General features: G+C 44.4%; 1 protein-coding gene across 1 annotated transcript in view; it reads left to right on the top strand.

Moving 5' to 3' along the window:
* The window catches only part of inpp5a (inositol polyphosphate-5-phosphatase A), a 176,284-nt gene that overhangs the window by 110,114 nt on the left and 39,615 nt on the right, over positions 1-26,555 (top strand). The window contains exons 7-9 of the mRNA XM_084075355.1: positions 1,176-1,228; positions 3,045-3,164; positions 15,381-15,465. Of these exons, the coding sequence (XP_083931481.1) occupies positions 1,176-1,228; positions 3,045-3,164; positions 15,381-15,465 (258 nt within the window). The remainder of the gene's footprint in view (positions 1-1,175; positions 1,229-3,044; positions 3,165-15,380; positions 15,466-26,555) is intronic.

The following is a 26,555-nucleotide window of genomic DNA, read 5'->3' as shown; positions in this document are numbered from 1 at the left end:
ACTCCCTGTTGGGAACCTTGGAGGGAGAGAAGTAGAGGGAAAGAGACATTATTCAAAATGAGAGCGCTCACATCATCAATTTGTCTCTCATTTAATAACTAGCTTCATGTTAAATCATGTGCCGTTTGAGCTGCAACATCTTTGAGATCTTGTGATTGGAAAATTCGCTAAAGTCAGGAGGGATGTGATCAAACAGCTGCACACTTGTTGTATAGGCTGTGTCACATAGCCCACACAGTCACATAGCCTGTACAGTCACATAGCCTGCAGGTTCTCGTTTGAGGTTGTCGTTGGTGATTTTTAACTTCTGTCAAAATGGTGTCCATATTTTGGGCATGTCATTCTACAGTAGGTGAACACATGGGCGGTGGGTGAGCCTGACCTTTGGGAAGGCTAATATTTGACAAACTATTGTACAGTGCCAGTATGAATGACTGGCCATGAAATCAAAAAGGCAAAAATAACAACACAACACATCTATTAAACCATTAAGACCGGGAACACATCTGTGTAACCACTTAAACCATTATTTTATACTTTGACTATTCAAAAATAGCAGATATACAATCTCATAGCGTGGCACCGAGTGCTGCACTACGAGCTTGTAGATCTGCTATTTTTTTGAAAAATCGTGAAAATGTGTGCAAATCTTTATATATAATTGTATTTATATATTTTTAAAGGTAACACTTGTAACTCAAATCTTTGCTCCTGTTTTTGGGACTCCTTGACATGAAAAGGTTTTAGAACCACTGATATTATTAGTGTAACGACCGAAACGTCGAATAAAGAGCACTTTTTTGTGCAAGTTCCAGACAGTGTGGGCCATGTAGGTAGTGCATTAACCACATAATTGCAGCATCCACTGTTCGATTCCAGCTATGAGATCTGTGTTGGACTTTGTTTTTTATCACTCTGCTTTCATGTGTAAATAAAAATGGCCTTAAAATATACTATTCATAATATATAAATATACTGTATATCTTTAAAAAAGGAGAGAAAAAAAATGATAGTGAGTGCTCCCAGAGGAAGGATTTCATTAGCTCTTTACCTTATAGATCATGTGTAATTACCTCTCTCATTTGACCTTCTGATATTTGAGAAAATGCACAAAGGTCCATGATTTCTTTGGCAATAATTATTAACCATCTGCTCTGTACCTTTCTGTCACGCAGTGCAAGTGGTCCAGAAAAGGTTTCATCAGAACGCGATGGGCCCTGGCTGACTGGTGAGCCCCTTCAATCATTTCCTATTATGCTGCCTATTATTTGAATGCTACGTATCCAACCTAATCTTTATGCAGCCCCGTGTCATTACAACTGTATCATTCCCATTTTAAATGAAGACTGAACGGTGTCTGTCAGGTTCAGTTTCACCGCGGATCCATAGCGGATCTCTCCCAGGGAGGTTTACAAGGTCCAGTTGTCACAGACAGCATGGAGAGGAGAGAGAGAGAGAGAGGGAGGGAATCAGTGATTGAGAGAGAGGGATAGTTGAGTCTCTCTCGGCCGGACAGCATGCTATAGAAGCTGGCGGGATTGGATTAGGCGTAATCACGTTAGTCAAGCAGTTGCATATGACAGATGACAAAAAACATTACATGCAATTGAACCTGTGCAGGATGAATACAACCGTCTGCTTCCAGCAAAGAGGGAGAGAGAGAGAGAGAGAGAGGGGTAGAGGGAGAGAGAGATTGGAAGGGGGGGAGGGTGGTAGATTGAGAGGTGGTCGTGGGGGGATTGTAATCTAATAGAAGGATGACATGAGAACTAAAGAGCTGAAATGGTAACCGTTTAATAGAGGCATGACGTTTGACAGGCCAGAGGGACACACTGAAGAATCGTAAGATAGGATCAGGGAAGAGAGACAGATAACGGAGATCATGCATATATTCATTTGTTCAGAGCATGTTGGCAAAATAACCTCCATGAGATAAGACATGTCCCTTTAGCTACTTTGCTGTTTGGAGCACAATGTCAAGAAGACACCTTTAGACTGATTTGATGAACAGGGCAATGTTTATCAATGTATATTGCTATGTCACACCATTCTCCTAAGGGACAAAGTCACAGAGACCTGTATGTTGTGTTAATTGAGTACTGTTCTGAGATTTGATGTCTTTATTTTGTATGCCCTTTCAGCAACAAAACTCAACACCTTGTCAAAATAACTAGCGCATGCAATTTGACATGGAGAATAAACCTGATTATGTATATCAGCCCTGGCTCAAAAAGTAGTTGAAAATACATTTGACATTTATTACTGTATGTCTGTATGTTTGGGGTATGAAATGCTTGAGGTTTGCCACAATTGTAAAATAAAACGATCACATAGAAGTTGCTGCCATCTGTTGTACTAACACCTTTCAAATGTTCTGGCTTTTGTTCTATTTTGTGGAGTAGATCACTTTCGTGTGGCATGTATAAGTACAAACTAACCACAGAGATGATTTGTATTACCATTTGATTCTGGTCTTGTACTCAGTAAAACCGTGGACCATTACTTTGAAAGTGTAAAAATGGACGGGTCCATTTTTACACTTTACGAGTAAAAAACCCAAAGGTGAACATTTATTAAGTAGTATTGTGTTTGTTATTTAATATCCTCTCAATTTGGTTCCCAATGAGGAATTAATTAACTCTAGCATCCCCATTTTGGGCAAACCTTCAGATTTTTTCAAAATCGTCTCGAAAAAAAAAAGAAGAAAAAAATTTGCCAACCTACATGCTACATGCTGAGCTGAACACATTCTAAAATATTTAATTTAAAACGGCAGACAACTTTTTCATCTTAGCTGAAATAAATCTAAATATCATATCTTGACCTCTGTATGCATCTATTGTGGATAACAAATTACATAAATACTATTAGAAAAGACCATCCATTACACAGCTAAAACAGACTTTAACTTCAATGACATTCCACAATGAGAGAGGCTGTTTTTTGGTTTCTCTTAGTTTTTCTTGAAATCCCAGGTGGTGGAAATGCTTACCTGTGTCATTTACCTCATTCATTCAGACTGTGTTCTTTCTTTGCCCACTCAGTTCCTTTGACCTGGTGAACATCCACCTGTTCCACGATGCCTCCAACCTGGTTGCTTGGGAGAAGAGCCCGTCTGTCTACTCTGGGACCAGGTCGAAAGCCCTGGGATACGTCCTGGACAGGTGCGTCTCTCTGACACTAATGCTTAATTGAAAATAGCTGATGTACCAGCTTGGGAGCTTGTAGATTGGCTATTTTCAGCACGTCATACCAATGTACAGCAAACTATAAATCAGACTTCATTATGTCAGGCTGTCTCTCCGTCTGCCTGTTATTCAGTCTGTCTTTCTGCCACGCACGCTTTTCTTTCTCTCTCTCTTATATTTTGCCCTCCACCACTGTTCCTCGTAGTGTTTTATTCTTTATGGGGCAAGAGGTGACAGCTGAGACGAAGACGGAGTAGGACATAGACGAGAGGAGGTTCTAGTGGGATTCACTTCTAGTGCCCGGTGCATGTGGTTTCAACCACTACCCTTCAAATCTGGATTGTTAATTTGACTCTTGGCCAGTTTCCACCATGTCATTATAAACTTTATAAAACGTTATAAAATCTTCAAAAATAGATATGTCGCATTGCAACGTATAAAATAGGGCTAAGTGGTGTAAACAGTTCTGTTTATTCCCTCCTCTCTCTCTCTCTCTCTCTCTCACACGCACACGCACGTGACTCTCCCTTGGCTTTTCTCTGAGACTCTGCCCTCTCTCACCCTCGGTCTCTCCTCTTCTCTAAGTCTTCTCACCCTCCATCCTTTCTGTGGTCCTTAGCTCTTTTCACCCCATCGCTTCCACAACATAACAATGCTATAGTATCTGTAAGACATCATGCCCTGAGCTATGCAAACGGGCCATAGCCATAGGCAGGTCCCCGTTCCCAGGCCGGGGACTAATGTGATTTATAGGATATCCATTTACAGTTGAGGAGAATGATAGAGTGCGTTGGATCAACCCCTCTGCTCTCTACCTGGCCACGCCAGCGGAATAAAAGCCCAGTACCAGCCCCTCAGTGGGTGACCTCCCATTCAAAATGGCATCTGAATGCACGCCGCGGCTCCGCGCCACCTCCACTTTGAATAACTACATGTAGATGTATATATGGGTGGGCATATATTATCACCCTGCTTTCTGACGTGTGTGAATTATGGGGGCACTTTTTAGAGTATTATAGAATTCTCTCCAAGACACAACCCCCCCCCCACCCCCCCCCTCTCCGCTTCCCCTTTTACGTCTTCGTTCTTCATTTGATGAAAGAATGCCTTTAATGGACAGGGGAGTGGCTGTGTTTTAGGTATATGGCAGTTCCTCCGATTTTTTTTAATGCTGTTAAGTTACCTGGATTTACTGGTCTAATGAAGTTTCAAAAGGACCTTTCTTGTTGCTTACACTGAGGGGTTTTGATCGTACTCCCCCACCCTCCCTTGCGCACTTTTGCAGCACTCTCGGAAGGTTGATTTATTTTTAAAAGTCACCTCGTAAATACGAGGCCCTAAATGGCGAGGGTTTTGGCGGGGCGGCGCGATTGTGGATTGAATAGCACTTGTTTTGGCTGAGTGGCAGTTTCCACGCTCCCCTCTCTCTCTCTCTCTTTTTCTTTAAATCCCTTGGTGTCGGGGGGTAAGGTGTCCTCGCTGTTAATTCTGGGCCATATCATTAAAAGGTGACAATGGCAAAGGGGGGCTGCTCACCGCCTGAAAGGGGGAGTGGATGTAAGGGTAGGTGGTATGGGCGGGATTGGCTGGGGAGGTCGTTATATGTTCCGGCGAGGCAGGAGAAACGGGTGTGATGGTGTGTGTGTGTGTGTGTGTGTGTGTACGAGGAGGAGGAGGGGTATCGTGCCTCAATCGCTCACTTTGGGGTGAACTAGTCGGGCACAGATCCGGAACGGCAGAGTGAGAAAAGCTGGCGGGGCAGAGAGGGTGGGAGGGGCCCACAAAGGGCTCCTGGGTTCTGTAAGGGGCAGTGAATAATGGGCCGCTCCTTTCACAGGGACCGCTAACCTTTTGGCAGCCACCAGCAAACTCCATTCTCCTCCGCCGATCTGGGAGGACAATGTGCCCAGGGCTGGGCTTTGAATTGAAACGCTACCACCAACAGTGTTCCCATTCAGCGGCCGGTTGGGAACCATCTTTTTGGCCATTGTCCTCGTTCTGACTCTTACCCCCAGAAAGAGAGCAGGAAAAGGGAGAGGAGGGTAAAATCTATAGCCACCCCCCCATCTCTCTCTCACACACACCTCTCTAGTCTCTCTCTCTCTCTGTCTCTCCCATCTCTGAGCTCTAATCTCCAATTTGTGTGTGTGTGTGTGTGTGTGTGGGGGGGGGGGGGGGTCAGGGGGTGCTCGACACACCACCAGCTGAGCTCCAGGGTGGCTGCTGGAGGAACCTGCACAATCCCTCAGTTGGCCGGCAGAAAGCGAACACCGCGGCTGCAGATCTCGTGTCACAAACTTCAGCCCTGCTCCCTTATCTGGGGGCCCCAGCGCCTTAATAATGCTGCTTACGGCCCATTGAGAAACACATCTGATAAGCCTTTTCCCTCTGTGGCCCTTTTAACTGCTAAACGGTGTTTATCTCCAAAGCGCTTCAAGGTCCCCAGGGAACAATGCTGAGAAGGAACAGCGTTTAGCTAGCCAGACCTCGCTATTGAGTCACATCAAAAACAGCACTCCTCTGTTAGCCAGGGCTGATGTGTGGGCCACTTCCATGAGAGCAAAGGCAAAGCCCTGCTTGAAATGCGGCCCCTGCTTGTTTTTCCTTCCCTTTGAAAGTGGCAAATACTGTAGGAGCGCCCCAGCGCCGCGTCAAGCATTATGTACTCTGTTGCCTCAGATACGCCTCGATCATTGTTTTGTAATTATGTAAAGCTTTTTATAGAGTGTGTGAGTACACAACAATATGCTCTCCCAGATTTTATTCATTGATTTATTTACTTTTCTGTTTTCCCTCCAGCTGAGATGTTATTAAACCATTTTGGAAAACTCCTTTGAACCGCTGCAACTGTTTTGCTTAGTTGTGTGCCGGTGTTGTGCATAGAAAATCGCAGATCTACAATAATCTCAAGGGTGTCGTGGTGCGACCCGTTGTGAGCTTGTAGATCGGCTTTGATGCGTAACACGATGCGGAACAAAGTATAAATCGGGCATAAGGAGACAAAGTGCTGCCTGTAGCATTTGTAAGTAAAAAAAGATGGCCTAATTCAGTTAGTTCCTCCAGGGAAAGCTGATGGAGTCAAAAGGATGTTATAATTTGCCAAAGAGGATGGGAAACACGGTTACCAAATGAGCATGTGAAATGATAGCTCGAGATAAAATCAACATGCCTCCCCCCATCTTCCTTAAAAAAAAGAAGGGAAAAAAAGAGAACTCTTTTGTATGCTGGAGTTTGTTTCTTTTTTCAACGCCCCATTCAGGGTGGCTGGTCCGGTTCAGGGGAGAACAGTTTTACATTACAACTGTGAAATCTCGGCATAATGGCTGCCTTTGTGTCGCACCATTATTTTCACACAAATATAGTCCATTGTCACGGGCCTGAAGTTAATTTGATCAACATTGGGGACATTTAACCGTTTTGTTCGCTGAAAAGACTTGTTTCATGCTCATTTTCGGGGCATTGAAAAGCAATGATTGGCAGAAAAATAATGTTGCCGTTAACAATTCAGAGCAATTAGTTTCCCATGGGGAGGCAGTGGGCCACACTGGCCACCACACAGCGATGCTTTGTCATTTTATGGACGGTCATCAGTCAACTGTCAGCGTGTCTCAAAGAGCCCTCCAATCTAAATGTTTCCCTTTAGGCTTTTCCCAGAACAAGGGGCTGAAAAGAGCAGAGAAAGGCCGGCTAGTTTCCAGCCAATAGACATGTTCAGCTAGAAAAGGGTGGACTGGATAATCGCGGGCAGATCCTCCATAAAGCAGGATGAATTTATTAGAGTGGAGTGTGTGTGTGTGTGCGCACATGAGTGTGTGTGCGAATATATGTGCGTGCATATGCATACTTTGCTATACCATGTTTTCCAGTGCATGCTTTTACGTTGTCGTCATGTTGAGCACGGTAAACTTCTTCAAAGATGCCTTCATTTAATTTGCTGTGTGTTATTTTGCAATAGTATCAAACTGAGAAATGCTTTCTTGCTCTCTCGATTTTCTTAAGTGCACCTGCAGGGACCTACTGTTTTTTGCTTATTCATTCTAATACAATTACAGTTACCAGATCATTGTTAGTAGTGGTTTTCATTTTCCCCTCCAACAACACAAGCTTGTGTGTCCACACATGCACTTTAAAACACACGCGCGCACCTGCATGCGTGTGTGTGTGTGTGTGTGTATGCGCATGAGTGCGTGGTGTCACTGTGTGTGACTCTGTGAACTGGCTCTTCACCCTGGGAGGCCTGTGGGGTCAGAGGTTAATCCTTCCCAATCAGTTTCTCTCTGCCTACAGTGGACCTGTTTATCACCCCGCCCTCCCAGCCCCCCCCCCCCGCCTCCCACCCATTTCCTCCACTAAAAGCTTCTGTGAGACTGTGAGAGTCCAGCAGGGAGGAATGGATGCAGAGTGTCCAGACGTGACTATACGGTCATCAATTTGTCATGATGTTATGCCTGTTGTCAGTCAAGTTGACACAGCCAACATTAAAGGTTACAACGAGTGGGATTTGTCGGTTGCTATTGGTAAACACAACATTAACCCATTCAATTCGGGAACGCATCTGTGACATTTTGATTTTTTTTTGGCTGCCACGCTATGAGCTACAGAATCGTGAAAATGTGTGCAAATCTTTGAATATATTATATTTTTAAAGCAAACATTTGTAACTCAAATATTTGCTTCTGCTGGGGGTCCCTGGAACAAAATATTTTGAGATGGGGGTTCCATCTCATGTCAAGATTTGTTTGAAAATAAGTGATGTATGTAGGGCCATGGGGTCCCTGAAACCCACTTTGAGAACCCCTGCATTAGACCACGGACCACCAGAGTTACAGCCACAAAAGGGTCCATTTGGTTCCTAACTATCCACCATTTGTCTGGGGAACCCTGGAAGCCCCTCAAGGACCCCTGGGGGTCCTCGTACCCCACTTTGAGAACCACCGGTATATACAACATCATTCTGAGTGTACAGAAAAACTATTTACAGTTAACTTGTCCTCCTAACCCCTGTGTGACCGCAGTAGACTCCGCCCCGCCAACACCTCATCCCAACAGCTTGGTTACACAGATCTGCGGGGTGGGGTTGGGATTATGGAGGACCCAGGAGTCTGTAGGTTAGGGTTGTGAGTTGTGGAGGGCCCATAGATCTGTGGGTGGGGTGGGGAGATGGGGGACCCAGGTGGGGGGAGAGAAGGGATATAGGGGTGGCCGTCCCACAGTGTCAAAGGTCTTGGCGGGGGTCACCCCTGTCCCTTTCAGCCAGACGTCGCCCAGCACATTCTTCACAATGTTAACATTCTCTCCAAAATTCTCAACATTCACGTAACAATGACTCACGCCGCCCGGCTCGAGCTATTGTGTGCGCAGTCAAATCGGACCGGCCAACTCATGATAAGTCATCTTGTCAATCTGGTCCTGACCTGGCCCCAAGTCACAGCCTTATAATCCTATAAAGATGGTCTATTATGACTCTGCTTAAATGTCAATCATTCAGTCATTCCACCTAATCTTCCATAAGCTCAGTGAGGGATTGAGGCTGGTGTGAGGAGATTTTTTTTGTTGTTGATAGTTTTGTGTCAATCATGTTGTTGTTGGGGTGTGTGTGTGTGTGTGCACAGTAATGGTCAAAGTTACAATCCTTACGTTTTTTATATCTCCCGACAGAGAGGTAATTGCAACGGTGTCTGAACTACAATAAAGATGGCGGCACATCTAGTGTCCAATCTGGTCAGCTTGAAATGACTTAATTGACATTGTCAACCAGAAGGTGCCTGACCCGACCCCAGGGTCTACATTTTTCAATGTGAGAGTAGAGAGACCACCTCAAACCACTGCAGATATACTGGTAAACATGCTTTATGATAAAGTTTGGTTAACATATCATTTTGTTCATTAAAATAAGTCCTGGAATGTAGCTTTAAAGATCTAGTGAAATGAAAAATATGTTTTTCACAATTTTAGAGCATATCCGTGGTCATCATATGGGCATACCTAACAATAGATGCCAAAAAAAAGGGGAACATTTTTTTTTGTGTATTTTGAAATCAGAAGTCCCTAAAAAGCCATATTAATTACTTCCTGTAAACAAAAACGCTGTGTGATGACATAGAGCAACTTTCATGAATATAAATGAATCTTGATTTCGTTCACCTGTGTGATTCCCATAGCTCACGCTCCTCCAAACACAGCTGATTTTAATTACACAACTACTCCGCTTTGAATCTCATTCAAGATGACGTCCAGACGGTGTATTACTCATTGTAAACGTAATCAGCACACTAAAATATGTATCTGAAAACATTATAGGTTAAAAATAAGCAACTTGGTAACAAACATTTCCCCTTTTTTTTCTCACGTTCAGAACAGATGCGTATGTAACATGTATTGATATGCCCCGAACGCATGCTCTCCTCCATACTTTGTCTATATTGAGGTTCAACCGTTTCATCCACTAGAGAGCAGGGTGATTTAACCTGCCCAGAGGCTCTGTACCACAGGTTGTGGTTTCCTAGAACTGAATAAATTGACAAACAAAACCTTGTAACTAAGTCTTGTAAGATATCTACTGAAAAAAAAAAGATTTAGCTATGACGTCTGCAAAGTTCACCGGGACCGGTAGAGGGCTGATTGAAGCAAAAGTTGACAAGTGGCCAACTCTGGTAATGGCAGCTTGCCATTACAACAAGCATGGTGGTATAAGATGCGTTAAGGACACTAATGCACATCCTCTATGGCCTCAAACGCTAGAGCGCATCATCTACAGTATGGCCTCAAAACGCCTTAAAAAGAGATAATTCTGGGGCGAGCAACTTTCACTGAAATGAGTGGACAGAGATTTTCTGTGCCCTCTTCTACATTATATAGCTCTATGGCCCAGCGATGTACCGAGTGTTTTTTCTTCGCTGTGTGCCGTTTGCTGTGTCCTCCTGGCTGGGGATCACCACTGCCCCCCATGGTTTCCTCTGGTATTGGTCCGCACATGCCGTACACTGTAAGCCCTGGGGCCTCGTGCAGCTGACCGATAGAACTGTATGGACGGAGAGACCCCATCTGTATCCGTACTTTACGTAGAGTGTAAGTGGGTCTGAGTGTGTGTCGGTTCACTTATGTGTGGCAAGTTTGTGAGTGTACATGTGATTGAGAATATGCTCTGGCCACTTCACACCAGTCCAGTAGTATAATGTGCTCTGGCCACTTTGCACCAGTACTATAATAAGGAGCCTGGGAGCAGCAGCGATGGGGGGCATGTTATAAATTAGGATCTAACCTCCGTCTTTGTGTACCTCCCTCCCTCAGGAAGGCCTTACTAATGTCCTCCACACACACACACACACACACACACACACACACACACACACACACACACACACACACACACACACACACACACACACACACACACACACACACACATACACACACACCCCCTCAGTGAGAACAGCCCCTTTCAGTAGTGTCACCACTGGATGAATTGGTGGGGGGGCAGCGTGTTTATAGACTGTGTAAAGAAGTGCGTCTTTGTGGGAGAATGTCGCTGACACTGTTACAGTTTGCCTGAATGAACTGCGATGACGCTGCTAATGGGGCCCCCCGCTGCGAAGGACGGGAAGGTTGTGGCCAAGGGCCCCCGGGACCCCCCACCCTGAGGCCCCATTCACACCCAGTCCGCTGTAGCTAATGTGGTGATTCTTTGCCCCCACCCCCACAAAGGCCAGGCAAAAGTCAACTTTCACACGGAGCGGGTCACCATGAGTGCTTTAGGAAATGATCTTGTAAACAGAGGGTTACCTTCTGACCTGTGGCTGATACCTAGGGCCCGCACACAAAACAGCAAGGCTGTGGGTATTAGACATGGCTGTTAGCGGAATAAAGCTGTGGCACAGAGAGGAGAAAAGAGACTGCCTCGGGCTGTGGGGAAAAACACATACGCCTGCTCACTTGCTCACTCTCTCACTTTCTCTGTCATTCTCTCTCTCTCTCTCTCTCTCTCTCTCTCTCTCTCTCTCTCTCTCTCTCTCTCTCTCTCTCTCTCTCTCTCTCTCTCTCTCTCTCTCTCTCTCTCTCTCTCTCTCTCTCTCTCTCTCTCTCTCTCTCTCTCTCTCTCTCTCTCTCTCTCTCTCTCTCTCTCTCTCTCTCTCTCTCTCTCTCTCTCTCTCTCTCTCTCTCTCTCTCTCTCTCTCTCTCTCTCTCTCTCTCTCTCTCTCTCTCTCTCTCTCTCGCCCCCCCCTCTCTCAATGCTTCTATTCATTTTCTTAATTTCACCCTCTCTGTTTTCCTTGTATCCCTTCTTGTCACCTATTTTGTTTAGCTAGTTGTACTATGCAGACTTATGTTAGTTACTTGTTCACATGTTTTGTTACTTTTTGTTTTGCTTGACCACCATAACGTTAAGAATGTTATTTAGATAGCATGTTGTTTAGACAGATGCCAGGATTGTTTACCTGGTGTCCTAGTTTTTGAAGCACTAAATTGTTGTCCCTGCACTCTACTTAAGTTATTTACCCTGTCGTTTGTTGATCAGGGTTCATGCCATTACTCTGATCTCGTACTTGAGAGTGGCTCTGTACAAGAATGTCTGCTAAATGCCTCAATTGTAATAGTTTCTCTCTCTCACTCATTTTCTCTCAGTGCCTCTCTTCATTTTCTTAATTTCAGCCTCTGCCCTACTCTCTCTTTTATTTTGTTTTATCCACGCTCTTTCGCTTTCATATCTCCTTCAGTCGTGTGATGCCCTGCTTACCCTCAGCTGTTATCTAAATCATGTCACTCACAGTCACTGGGCATGCTGGCAGTGGGCGACTGGCTAGAATCAATTGAAATCAAATGGGTTTTTATTAGAATTATCTTGACTGTTATTTTCGTCACCCAAAGTAACAGAAGCACAGTAAATGGCTTATTAAAACAAGGAATACATTAGTTCCCACGCCTGTAACGACAGCACAGCCGCCTGTATACGGCCATTTTATTACACTGCCTTAAGAGGACAACGGGATAAACTGGGCCGCTGGCCCGATTTGAATAGAGCCCAGTCTTTTAGCACCAGGATGGAAGGTCGTCAATGACATCACTGGTGTTGTTCAGAGTGTATTAGCAAGCTAATGTGTGCACAAGTGTGTGTGTGTGTGTGTGTGTGTGTGTACACACACACACACACACACACACACACACACACACACACACACACACACACACACTCATTCTAACTGCTAATCCTCAGTGTTAATTTATCCATTTGTAACTCCAAGAATGTAGAAATGTATTTGTCTTGTCAAATTAGGATTATATAGAATTACAGTGTAGACTATTACATGATAGGTGCTAGAGTTGAATAGCCTTCCCAGCATGGAGTCCTTTTTTAAGCCCATTCCAGGGACCAGTTACCAGTTTAGACACTTTTGGCATTTAGACTTCTCGAAAAAACTCTAAACAAAAAAAAACAAAAAAATGTTTTAATGATAATAAAATATGCTATGCTATGATTTTTTTTAAAGTGGGTGTCACTTTTATCAGATTCCAAATATTTGATCTAGCAAAGAACCCTTCATTTGTGTCTTGCAAAGCATATGCAAGCAAGCATAGACACACTGTAAAATCCTAGATATCCATCCCCTCTAAACGGCCATCATGCCATTATGGAAAGTTTTCCATCACTGAAATATGCACATGCACATAACAAGCGAGAAAAAAAACTGAAAGGTAATTTTCGGTTGACATGCGTTATGTACTTGTTAGCAGCTGACACCCGAGCGACCGATCAAATTATTTACTTTCTACTTAATATAATGGAGTGACAAAATGTAGTCTTTAGTATAATAGCTATTATTTTCCCAGCGTCTGACTCCAATCCCCCATGCCCCCCCCACCCATCCCCTCCACCTCCTTCCTGGCCATTCTTTACGACAGCCAGCCAAAGGAGAGACCCACCACAGAGAAGAGGCATCTCTCTTTACGGCCCCATAAATATATTGTTATCAGGGCCTGGGAAGTCTACGCTGAGATTTATCCCCCCCGATTAGCAGAGATAGCGAGCCAAGCATCCTGAATCATTAATTACTCAAGAGGCTGGGCATACCCCCCTCCCCCCCGGGCTTTAATTTCTTATCTCTGCTCTGTGGAGGAGCCACTTTTAAGTCAGTGATGAGGTAGAGGAGTTAATTATATGTCGCTTAGGTGCATTTCTTTCTGAAATGCGCGGGGATGCCACGAGGTTCCAGAGTTCTGGAAGCATTCCATGTCACGGAGGTTCTGGACTCCATGAATATTCCCACACGGAGGACTCCCACGTACCCCCTGGGAAGGAAAAAAAGCGTTTATGAGTGTAGTACATCAAAAATATTAACAAGCCAAGAGCCATAAAAGTATATTTGATTAAAAACAGCCATAAGAGACATAAAATGGGCACAAACAAGAGAGTAATGCTTAGTAATTTATACTCCCGTCGTACTGCGGTGTTGCACGTTGCATGTGAGACACGTGAGTTTGTAGATCTGCTATTTTCCACGAGTGACACTGTTGTACGATGGAGTATAAGTCAGGCTTAATCATTAGCTAAAGTCCAAGTCTGTGTGTTCTATTGAAACTTGTCCTCAACCTAGGCATTTACGTATTAAACCGTAAATTCAAGTTCAAATTCACGAAGATATCTCTTGCTGCAGTGTGGGGTTTGGACTTGGGTACAGGCTGAGAGATTGTTTTGCAGTCGTTATCAATCTCTCATGCTCCTGCGATTCTGTGAACAAAACTACAGTAATAGAATAATTTAAATAATAGTTTAATAAGAAAATAATTCACTATTTGCTTTCTCTAATTTGGAAATCTCTTTAATCACATATTGGGGGAATTTGTTTTTTAAAGGAGGAGTTCACCCAAAAAATGACTTATTTTCTATCAATTGCACACCCCATGAAGCCTTGAATTCATGGATTTATTTTTGTTTTTGTGGCATTCCTAAGCCAATAATTTGATGACTGGGTGTGTATCCGGTAGGAGACACAAATAATCTACTTTGTGTCTCCTACCGGATACATTAGCCGGTAGGAGACGGGAATCAAATTATTGGCTTAGGAATGCCACAAAAACAAAAATAAATCCATGGATTCAAGGCTTCATGGGGTGTGCAATTGATAGAAAATAAGTCATTTTTTGGGTGAACTCCTCCTTTAAGCTCAGGGGTGCCCATACACTGTGAAATCTTCAGTGTTCATTTAAGTAGTTTAAAAATGCACACTGACACAAATTAACACTCAGGATTTTGCTTTGTATATACTGTGTGTGTGTGTATATATATATATATATATATATATACACACACACACACACACACACACACACACACACACACACACACACACACACACACACACACACACACACACACATCCTCTGTGTTATCAATTAATAACTCTGAGAGTCTACAAATGTAACAAAATGTAACTGTTGTGTTACATTGCCCCCTTATGGGTCCATTTGGTTACATTTGTACACTCTCATAGTTAAATGAATACTCATGATTTTACAGTGTACTTCCTGTGCTCTTCATTATTGCTTCTTTATGTTTCTTTCTTTATTTTGTGGGTGTTCCTCGTCTCATCCCAGACAGTACGTACCCCATCATCCTTTCTGTCTCTCTGCCATCTTTTGGTCCCCTCTATACTTTTTACTGTCACGATAAATCACGAATGCCATAAAAAGCAAACCATAAAAAACAAAAAGGCCAGTCCAAAAGCATTCACTTAAATGGCTACAGAGACAATTTGCAAACACACATTTTTTGTTTCTCCTCACTCAAGGTGAAACACTTTTCTCCCCCTAAGGTGTGCAGACCACCAGGTGGTGCTGTGGTCCTCATTAAGCAAAAACCTTAGATCAGGGGAATCAGCACTTGACCTGTTCAGCCAATCACAAACTGCAACTCATAATCTTTTTATGCATTTCAGGGTAATGTGCTTTATTCATGATGCAGTATATTTTTTAATAATTGTATGTTTAATAATCATTTTCAGAGGCCTCTAGGAATGCATTTCATTAGAAATGTTTTCCTGCAGCAAACAGTTTTTTAGAATCAACTTTTTTTGGAGGATCAATATTTGTCGGATGCTGTGGCCCTTATTAATTGGATGCCCTGCCAGGATCCATCACAGATGAATCAACTGCTGACTGTTTGAAACCACCTCAGTGATAACTTGTGTCATTTTGCAGAATCACGGACCAGCGGTATGAGAGGCTGCCATATTTTGTCTTCGGGGACTTCAACTTCAGGTTGGACTCAAAGGAGGTTATTGAGGTGAGTGGTTTTGGATCATAGCCGAAATATGAATGATGGCAGGCCTAATGATTTGTGTGTATTTCCAGCTCCAGATATGTGTCCAGCACCCCAAAGAGTGTGTGTGTGTGTGTGTGTGTGTGTGTGTGTGTGTGTGTGTGTGTGTGTGTGTGTGTGTGTGTGTGTGTGTGTGTGTGTGTGTGTGTGTGTGTGTGTGTGTGTGTGTGTGTGTGTGTGTGTGTGTGCGCGCGCGCGCGCGCAGGGAGGTGTCTTTACATGCACAATAATGGTTCCTTTTCAGAACTTAACCACTTTAAATACTAATGCTAAATACTTGTCATGCAACAAAAATAGACAATCTAAATGGACACACCGTGTCATATTTTGCTACGTTGTGAGTTTGCAGATATGCTATTTTTGCAACTGTTGGACATTTCTGAAAAGCGAAAAAGAAAAAACATGGGCATGACTTGCCCAATATAGGGACGCCAGAGTCGATGTGGTTAAGCATGCATGAGTCTGTGTGATACATTTTTGATGTATTAGAATATGTACAGTATGTATGTATGCATCGTGTTTGTGTGTGTGTGTGTGTGTGTGTGTGTGTGTGTGTGTGTGGGTGTGTGTGTGTGTGTGTTGCTGTAAATTCCAAGTAACTTTGGTAGCCCACTGTGCCCTCAGAGTTATGGTTCATTATCTGCTCTACTGTGGCTGGCCCAGCTGTGTTTGCCAACTGAGCCTCCAAGTGCATTGTTATGTTATGGTGCCATTCACTTCTCTTTCTCTCTCCCTTCCTCCCTGGCTGCCCCCTCCTCCTTCCTCCTCCCCCTCCCCTTCTCTTGGTGCAAATGAGGTCAGGGAGAGGCAGTGTTGTGCAGTCATTCAGCATTCCTCATGAGGAGATTGGGGGTCAGTGGCATAACGTGCCATAAAGGGGTAGACAGTGGTGCCCAATGATAACTGAGAAGGACAACAACTCGTGTGTGTGTGTGTGTGTGTGTGTGTGTGTGTGAGAGAGAGTGAGTGTTGGGAGGGTGGGTGAGTCTGGGTGACCCTCTCTCTTTCAAACACAATGGCTGCCGTATCAGAGGGCCTGTTCAAGGTGTGGGCATTGTTCATTTCAACCAGAGCCCCATTCAAAGCAGAAGGAAAGAGGAGGGGAAGCTCTCTGAATGGAGAGGGTTTTGCTCAAATGACTCAGGAAGGACTTCATCCTGTGAGGTAAGCTAGGAGAGAGCTTTTGATGTAGGCCGCACTTTAGACATCCGACCACTATGGGGCGCATCAAATTGCCCTCCGTTTTCTGCCTCACCTCAAAACGGGGATGGAGAGGTCATATGTTTTCACTCAGAAGCATTTTGTTCATGTCAGCACTTTTTTTTTTTTTGCACTGTATGTTTGGCTTGCGCTGTACCCAAGTGTAGCCATTGATCGCCTGGGAATCTCTGCGGTACATTGGATTTCGGTGCTCTAATTGGATCACGTTAGGCTCTGGTCATGTGCAGATATACACGTTGCTGTAGCGATAACAAGTCAAGGTACTAATTCCACATCAGCAACAGCAGATGTGCAAACACTGGAGCTATTGAGGAGGCTGGCAGGAGGACGGCATTTTATATTAACTTATAATCATGGCTAGCCTAGCATTAAAATACATCTCATTACATCTGATTAAGATTATATTTTGGATACCATCTGTCAGTATGAATCGTAATAACATTTCCGTGTGCTTTAAAGCACGCAGGTGCACTCCACGTTGGCGGGGAAACGATTGTACGCTGGAACCAACCAGACTGAATCAATCAATGAATTATAAACTCAGGTGTGTTTGTGTGAGATGATTTGGTCATCACCCTAGCCTATCTGTGTCTATCCTCTATATCTAATCGAGATGACGCCCCCTCCTCCACATTACTCTTTTTGTTCAAGGTTTCTTTATTGGTATTTTCCAATTCACATACAATCAATAAGGTCAATAAGACAAAAGCACACAAAAACAGTGCATGTTACCCCTCCCACCCCTCAAAGGTCCCGCTCCGAAAGAGCCACAACCCTGGTATCTTGTTGTACCATTAACCAAAAAAAAGACAATACAAACAAGTAAGACACATTTGCAATGAAAGTTGAAAGAAATTGTAAAACATGGATAAAAACAAGTCAAAGAAGTTAAGTATACACAGTAGAATATGTATCATTAAATGAAATAAAAAATGAAAATACACAAAAATATATAATAATGCAAAAACAAATACAGTGGGGTCAGTATTATGGGTCATTAATGTCAGTAGCATTCATCCTCTGTATATGTTAAAAAGGTTTGCCAGATAGTGTAAAATTTCAGAGCACACCCCCTTGTGGAGTAACACATTTATCCAAAGTCAAGTGATGCATTATATCATTAACCCATGATTTTAAAAGTTGGTGGGAATTGTTCTTTCCATTTACGCAGTATCAGACACCTAGCCAAAAGGGATGCAAAAAGGCTATCATATTGTTTTCTTGGCGACCCTCCACATTACGCTGTGGTAGGTAAGCGCTTACCCTCTCCTCTGTCCCTACCACTCTGAAATGCTGTTTAAGTGGAGCGGGGGTCACGACCCCTTTTCCAGGGATGTGTAAGGGGCCTGCATCGGTGTGTGTCCGTCTCTGCCCCCGTGTGTCCGTCCCCCCACCGCCCAGCTCCTTTCTTATGCACCTTGGCCCCACTCTCATGCACACAGGACACACACAGGCACCAATTTGTTAGGCCAGATGTATCTGATTGATTTGCCCTGTTTGAAGGGGGCAGGCAGGCATTGCGGGGGGCATCTTTAGACTGGAGAGACCCTCAGGAAGTTAGAGCGGTGGAATGAAACCACCAGTCACACTGTCCCCCCCACACTCCCCCACCCTCTTTGATAGAGCCTACTTATACATACCACACAGGCCATTTCAGCCAGTGGCTGATGATGTCATCTTTGTGAGACACTCATTAAAGGAGCAGCAATCGCCTCATATAAACCCATCCCACGCAGCGCCTGAAACTGTCTGATTTAACCCATTCAATCCGGGAACGCTTTTTAGATTTTTAGCTATAACCATTATTTTTATACTTTGCCTATTCAAAAATAGCAGATCTACAAGCTCATAGCGTGGCAACGAGTGCCACGCTACGAGCTTGTAGATCTGCTATTTTTTGAAAAGTCGTGAAAATGTGTGCAAATCTTTGAATATATATATCTTTTTAAAGAGAACATTTGTAACTCAAATATTTGCTTCTGTGGGTCCCTGGAACTACATATTTTGAGATGGGGTCGGCGGCCAAATACATATAATTTTGGGGGTCCTTGACATGAAAAAGTTTGAGCACCACTGATATAGAAACCAGTTTTAAAAGATTTAGAAGACATTTGTTGATACGTTCCCGGATTTAACGGGTTAACAGCGACTTGCATGTTAGTGGTAGAAGAGCAATGATGTCACCGGGTAAACAAATGGGGGGGCGTAAGTCTCGAACGTGGCACGTAACTCACAGCCAAGAGGCCGTTTTAGGCCCTTTTAATGACAATTAATGTCAGCAGGACAATTAGCACACATCCACCAGAGTGCTTGACTGTAGAAGGAGGGGCCTGTGTCGGATCGATCTTCCATACTTATCCGAAGATTGATTCGGACCCACACAGAGGCCCACACACTCATGCTCACTCTTTTTACTCTCTCACACACTCTCTCTCTGTCTCTCCCTTTGTGATTGTAGGGGTTTTTGCCATGGACATAGTTTTGATTTACACAGATGGATGAATGAATGAATAGGCCTGTCAAAATGATTACATAATCGTCTAATCGCAATTATTTGAGATAATCGCGATTATTTGAGATAATCGCGATTATTTTGTCATAATCGTTTCCATGTTGAAAAATACATTGAAAATAGCAGAAATACCAGTTCTACAAGCTTACGTGACGCGTTGTAAGCTTGTAGATCAGCTATTTCTGCTATTTTTACGTTTTTTGTAAGTATGAAATGATTAAATATGTCATGTGAATTTTTGATTACGAAGCCTAAAAGCCTTTTTTTTTCAATGCCAAAAACACAATAAAATCGTTAATTGCAATTATTTGTATGACAATTAATCGTCAACTTAAATGTTGTAATCTTGACAGCCCAATGAATGAATGAATGTGCTCAATGGATGAAATTCAATTAAAACATGTTTTAACTTTGGCCTCCCTATTATGAGCTTGTCATTACAGGTGAAAATGTTTAAAACGTTTGGGGATGCTCCTGATAACACCCATTGCAGAGCCCCTATGGTTTCCTCGGGGCCCTACCTTGTGAGAAGAGCCAATGATTAATTTTTAGAAAACACACTCGGTACATTTCTGAACAGCTGCATGCTACACTGCTCCTCTTCATCGGTGTGTTGGATCCATTGTGGATGTCTATGCTCTGTACAGCCGCCAGCCACTCCTTTCTCACACCCATCCTTCCTTTTTTGGGTGGGTGGGTAAGAGAGAATGGGGGGGACGTTTATAAATGTATCTGTCTGTCTGTGCGTGCATGCATGCATGCACGGAATAGGAGGTGGGCTGGGGAGGGGTGAGATGGGTATGACATTGTCCCAGGGTTGGATACAGGTGGCCAATTCCTGGCATGCTTGTACAGCAGGATCAGTATCCAGAGGCCTGCACCCCCCTCCCCTCCCTCCGCCAGGGCTGCCCCATTAATTGTGACCGACAGAGGGAATTGGCTTCAATTGACCCCCATTCAGTGGCCCTTTGACTGGCGGACAAAAGACACAGCCACGTGGAGACTAATGCTGGGGCTGAGCTGCCCAGAGGTGGTCTGGTGGTACCCCCACCTACACTCCTTTTCTCCCCTGGAATGGGGGGGTCTGGTACCCCCACCTATCTTGGGAATGAGGTTCACAAAGCTTCCAGGTCCTACAGTGTACGACATGGGAGCCCTGGGTTGGTGGTGTCCCCATCCAGAGGAGAGAGATGCAGGTGTCCCAGCCAGGGTGTGAGGGACGACGAGGTCGGCCAAGCTTGAGATGGGTGGAGGTGGACGGATGTGTTGATGCATGTTGTTAATCAACCATGTATTAAAGGGCTTTCGAGCTTTTAAAGTTGCGGCATGGACACTTTCCAGACCAGTTTAATGATTTGGGGGAAATCCCAGCCAGGGAAAAGGGCTCGCCTTTTGAGACATTTTTTTAGCTGATGTTTTTTGTGGCCAACTAGCCTGCTGCTGCAGGTGTCAGATATCTCAGGCTGTTAGCCAATACGTGATGTTGCCCACATTGTAACATGCTTCTTAGCTTATTCTCCTTTAATGTAATGTCAATAGAGGGGTGTGTGTGTGCGGGGTTGTAGCAGAGCGACCACCTGTGGGCTCAGTGTGTCCTGGACTAGCCTGGTGAAGAGAGGTTGTGGCTGTTGAAGAGGTGTAGTGTGTGTGTGTGTGTGTGTGTGTGTGTGTCCAGAGGTGTCCCGTGGTCGTGAATCAGTGGTGCCAATGACAGGCCCAGGGCTCCGTGCCTGGACTCCCAGTATATTTAAAATCCTTCCTAATTAAACTTAATAGAACGTAAATTTAATATCTGCAGAGATTGTGTGCTGCTGGCCGGCCCGCTCCAATTTAAGGATTGATAGAGGCCAGCCGTAAGGTTAATTGCGGACTTGATCTACTGTCCCCGTGACATGGCGTGGGCCTGTTTTTAATTGGAGCTGATCTGCTGCTACATGGGCAGATTTCATTAGGCTAGCTGGCCTCTCGTTGCTCCTGCTATTTGAAAGAGTTTCAGCCCATGGGGAGTGTTTTTGAGCAGCGCTCCCTGTCTGTGCCTTGCGTGAAGTGCAGGGGGCCGTCCCGTGCATCAATCTTCCCGCCTTTTGTCCTCCGTCCTTTCTCTCACTTGAGGAGCATGAAATTAAAGGTGGGGCCGTGGATTAGCCTCACTCCTAATAAATGCTGTAAAATAGCTCTGTAATGGTAAGCCAGAATGATGGATCATTCATTTTTCTCACATTCTGGGCTCTCACAGCACACGCCGAAAAAAAGTGAGAAAAGGCATTTTTGGTGCGTGCGCGCGCGCGCGTGTGTGTGTGTGTGTGTTTGTGTGTGTGTGTCCACATGTGGGCAGTATTTTGTCCTTGAATGGTACATCAATTTAGTTTATTTGTAGTTTAATATTTCCTCATGTTTGTCTAATGTCTACATTGTCATACACTTTGCATCACTACCCTCAAGTTGAAACTGATTACTGATGTAATGCAGCTGGACATTGTCCCAGTTGGTGAACCCTTTTCTGGGGAAATAATTTTCACCAGTAGTGGTTAAATGTTTTTTTTCATCCCCCCTCCTTTTTAGCCAGACTTGAACTATCGTGTGTGTATGTGTGTCTGGCCTGCTATAAATCAAAAGGCAGCCAGTATAATTAAGTGTACACTACATTAGTCAGGCTAATTAATTTTGGGGGCCATCCATCCATTAACCAGTGGGCTAGCACTGATTGGGCCTCTGTTCTGAGGGACCTGCGACACTGGGGACCATGACCCTTTCTGGCTGCCATCAGTTTCCCAGCTACATGGAAATCCATGTAAATACACGCGCGCGCACACACACACACACAAACCCACCAGTCCTTATACCAGTGGTTCTCAAACTTTTTCATGTCAAGGACCCCCAAAATGACATGTATTTGGCTGCAGACCCCCATCTCAAAAATATTTTGTGCCAGGGATTTTTCTAAAATAGCCAAAGTGTAAAATATGGTTAAAGTGCTTAAAATGATTGTTGCGCTATATTAACTAATTTTGCTAGGGACCCCCTGGTACCCCCCAAGGACCCCTGGGGGTCCTCGGACCCCACTTTGAGAACCAATGCCTTATACCAAACAATAACACTTAACTAATCAGAAAGTATCGTCATGATACATGTCACATTTGTATCTATTATTTTGATGTTTTATTGTCATGATACCCCAGGGTATACAGTAAACTATTATCATATTATGCGTGGTAATTCAATTATTTCACTCTTAAATGTGAAGCTGTAATTGCCCCAGAGGGTTGTTGTTTTGTGCTCTTTGTTACCAGACCTGGGTCAATTGTGTTTACAGATGGTTGTCATGCTTTGTTTTGCCTACTAAATCAATATACTTATCTTTGAGTGTCAGGTAATTTGTCAATATCTGGGTTGTCCTGATGCAGTTAGACCCCACCCATATGGCACTCCATGCAGGTTAAAACAAACGCCCAGGAACGGTTTGAAAGCTCAGTTTTGACCCATGCCAGAGCACACTGACAGAGACGTTTCCGTACAATACAATAAAGGCATATTATCTGACTAGTGGAGTCCAATCTATCACAATGAGGGCCCATTATATCGGAGATAAGCAGTCTGGATATAGAGGGGAGACTATTCCCTCTGGACAACAGTGGCTCTTCTCTCTGCTCCTCTCTGTGTTTGTGTTAGATGCTAATGAATACACGGAGGAAAGAGAGAGGGCGAAAGAGTTGAGCTATGAGGGTGTAACATGAGCAATGTGGCTTTGATGGAAGCGCTGTCCATATCATTAAAACGCTGGCAAATTGAAGAACAAGCAGTGGCTTCTGTTCGTCCTGCTCATTAACAACAGGCCGTTTGAGCCCGGCGCCAGCCATGCTTATTGCCATTGTGTGCTGGGGGGAGGGTGTTGGGGTGCTGTGGCTGGCAGCTGGGCACACCATGCCAATGCTAGGATGGCGTGACCGACCAAACAGCGATGAGCACAGAGCCTGGCACCAGCAGCGCCTGGGATCGGGGGTGCAAGTGCTGCTGTGTTGGGCTTCCCAGGGTTGGACCCGGTCAGCGACGTAGCCTGAGTTACCCCTCAGGCGCCCACTACGGCCAGCATTACACTGGAAACATTTATATGGTTTTATGCAAGTGAATTGTCATTAGAGTAGCACTGCTCATTGCAATTAACTGAGAATTTGCATGCTGCTTAGTTGCACTAAGTGGAAATGGTCATGCAGCGATATGTCTATCACGTCGCATGACTTTAAGTTGTGTATTACTATGACCAGCTGATACTAATTTATTACGATCAGCTGACAGTGTAAACGGCAACAAACAAGAGTTTGTGACGTCAACCCAAGGAAAAAAATGACAGGATAGCAAATTACATTTGTTTAAACTAATTAAAGGTCTATAAATGTTTGCAGTCAAACTGCTATGTACAGTAGTTGTTTTGATTACGTTTTAAATGTTTTATGTATAAATAATGTTGCATGAACCTCAAACAACTTGCAACTCACAAGTTGCATGTAGCCTGTATGGGTTCACTAGTGCCTGCCTATGTCTCAAGTGCCGGTTCTGTCAGATATAGCTGGGGTAGGGGCCCCACTGTTATTACCTCATTATTTATACCAGTGAGTATACAAATGGAACCAAATGAACCTGCAAAGGTCCATTTGAGAGCCCCTGGACCCCACTTTTGAGAACCACAGCTTTATAACATACTGTTGAGCTGTCACTCTGTGTCCAAGACGCAGTGCTCTTGGAAACATTTTTGTTTCCTCATTTGAGTCAAAAGGTAGGGCACAGCTTTTGCCCGACAAGCACTAATTATAATGCATGGAGTATGATGATGTGTATAACACTACAGCAATGTGCACTCTAACTGCTCTTATAGTACATGATATCCACTAATAGGGTGCTTGCACTGTACTGGTCAGTCACCAGTGAGTAGCAGATATCATGGGCTGCACCACCACTGTCCCGTGGCACAAGCTCACTTGCGTGTTTAAACCTAGTGGTCAGGGATTGGCGCGTGATCTACCAACACGGAAATCTGCCAACAGCCAGTCTGCAAAAGCCTTGACCCCGATTTGTGCCATTTGTAGTTTTTAAGACAACGAGCTTTGTGAAATCAGGCCTGTTTTCTCCTTGGTAGCAAGAGGTTAACAACTTAAACCCTATGTACTTCCCTGACCAGGGTCCCACGGGGCTCTACACTTGGTCCCATCATCTTGAAAATAGCAGATCTACAAGCTAACAACTTCTCGCAACGGTCGCCTCTTTTTGCAGAATGTTCACCTATGTTGGCCATGCCCCAGAATAGGGGCGTTATAGGGTTCATGTGGTTAAACATTCTGCCCATCTCTCTTTCCTCCAAAACATTCCACAGCCCTAGTCATCGGTCTATACCACAGCTCAGGGTTCAGGCCCTTTCACTGTCACCAGGAAAGACTGCCGCAAGAAAGCAACGAGATGTTTTGTCTCCTTCAGGGAGCCCCCTTCTTACAAATGAGCTCTTGTTGGTGAGAGTGGGTGAGAGAAGCATTTTATGCAGAGGAAATTAGGTACAAGCTCTTGGCATGGCGCTGAGACAGGATGGACAAACGTGCACTTGGCTACCGCTGTAGGTTCGGTGTAAGATGATGCATGCTCAATATTGTAAGGAGCCCCATTAGGCTGGTGTGTGTGTGTGTGTGTGTGTGTGTGTGTGTGTGTGTGTGTGTGTGTGTGTCTCTCAGTGAAAGTCAAAATAAGTGTTTGTGTGTGTGTATACACATAAATTGCACAATCAGCAGATTGTTAAAGATGACAGGATGACAAGACTCTTGCCTTGTATTTATTTGCTTTCATTCTGTGATGGCTGTCAAGATTATGCTCATAATATTAAAGTACCGAATGTCATTTCTGAAATAATCTAATCAGTCCATCAATCTGACTCGATTCAATGGTTTTATTGAATTTTTGTTCCTTATTTTAACCGCTACTTTATTCCAGCAGTGTAATTTCCCTATAAATCATGCATGATCAACTTTCGCTTGCCCCTCGATTTTTCCTCATCTGTTTGTCTCGTGCAGTTTCCTAGACTGATTGTTCCCTCCGTCCTTTGTTAGTCAGAATGGACCTGGGCCTTTGAAAACACAGGAAGGAACAGCTAACTGTGACTTTTTTTTTTCATTTAGTCCAAATGAGATGTGGCATAAACTGTGAAGGATAGGAGTGTCTTTGTGCCTGCTGCATAGAGTCCTGCATGTATGATGTCAGTCTGCAAGACTAATGTACTCCTCTGCAAAGCCAGTGCACAATAATAGTTTTTCTTTCCCAAGGATGGAGGGGGTGCCAAGCAAGTCCCAGGATGGTGCATGTTGTCTCAGGGGTTATGTAATGGTTTACACGCGCACACGCACGTCAGCCAGCCAGCTAGCCAGCCAGCATTCTCACTACTATCCCCCACTACAGTTTAGTTTAGTTTCTGTAGTCTGCAGTTGAGTTCACCTTGAGTATTCCATATGAGCCCTTTTCCTGAGAGATTCATATTTTAGAATCAGTAAATTCACTATTTGTATCAACTATCGACTTACAGTTTAGATGAAGGAAAGTCTAATTCTGGACATAGAATAATAAATTCCGGTCAGAAACGACAGAAAAGCATCAGTGCTGATAAAGAAGTTGCAAGTGGAGAGGTGATATGGTGATTGGTTTGTGGATGGGCAGCTCTACTGTCAGTCACAGAGTGATGTTTCTACAGAATGGCTCATTGTTACACAGCTGTAAAAGCCAGCGTTGGCACCCTGGGCTTTTAAACAAGTCTACCCACTGACATTAAGAGTCGCCGGGCTCCATTCACACCAGCGCACAAATAATCCCATCATATTTAAGAGCGCCCATTAAGTGGCACATTGAGAATTCATGGGCCTTTCTCTCAACCCTCCCTCTGTGATTTATCTATGACGGCCATATTGCCGGTCACTTTCAGAAGGAGTGGCTTCTCTTTTTGTCTTAGAGGAGGCGTGAAACAATGCATCTCAGGCCCATTGCACCGACAAGGCCTCCTCTTTCAGGGGGGGGGCAAGAGGGCCGGGGCTGGCCTAACATCTGTTTGTGTCCAGAGCCAGGCGGGACCGGAGCACAGCTCGCCTCGGCGGGCCCCTTCTCCTCTCCCCGGGGGTCTTTGTTCCCGATTTCATGCTATCAGAGCCGCAGCATGTTTTCCTGCGCGGAGCTGTCAGCGGCATAAAGGGCCCAGAGTGGGGGTCACATCAAGAGGGATGGGCATGAAAAATTGGTAAAATGTATCACAAAGCCCACCCACTAGATGGTTGCCTAGCGCCCTGTGGCGGGGTGACAA

The sequence above is a fragment of the Gymnoscopelus microlampas genome (assembly GCF_963454915.1).
Source record: "Gymnoscopelus microlampas genome assembly, chromosome: 13".
Taxonomy (NCBI): Eukaryota; Metazoa; Chordata; class Actinopteri; order Myctophiformes; family Myctophidae; genus Gymnoscopelus; species Gymnoscopelus microlampas.
This window is presented reverse-complemented; position numbering and strand designations above follow the sequence as displayed.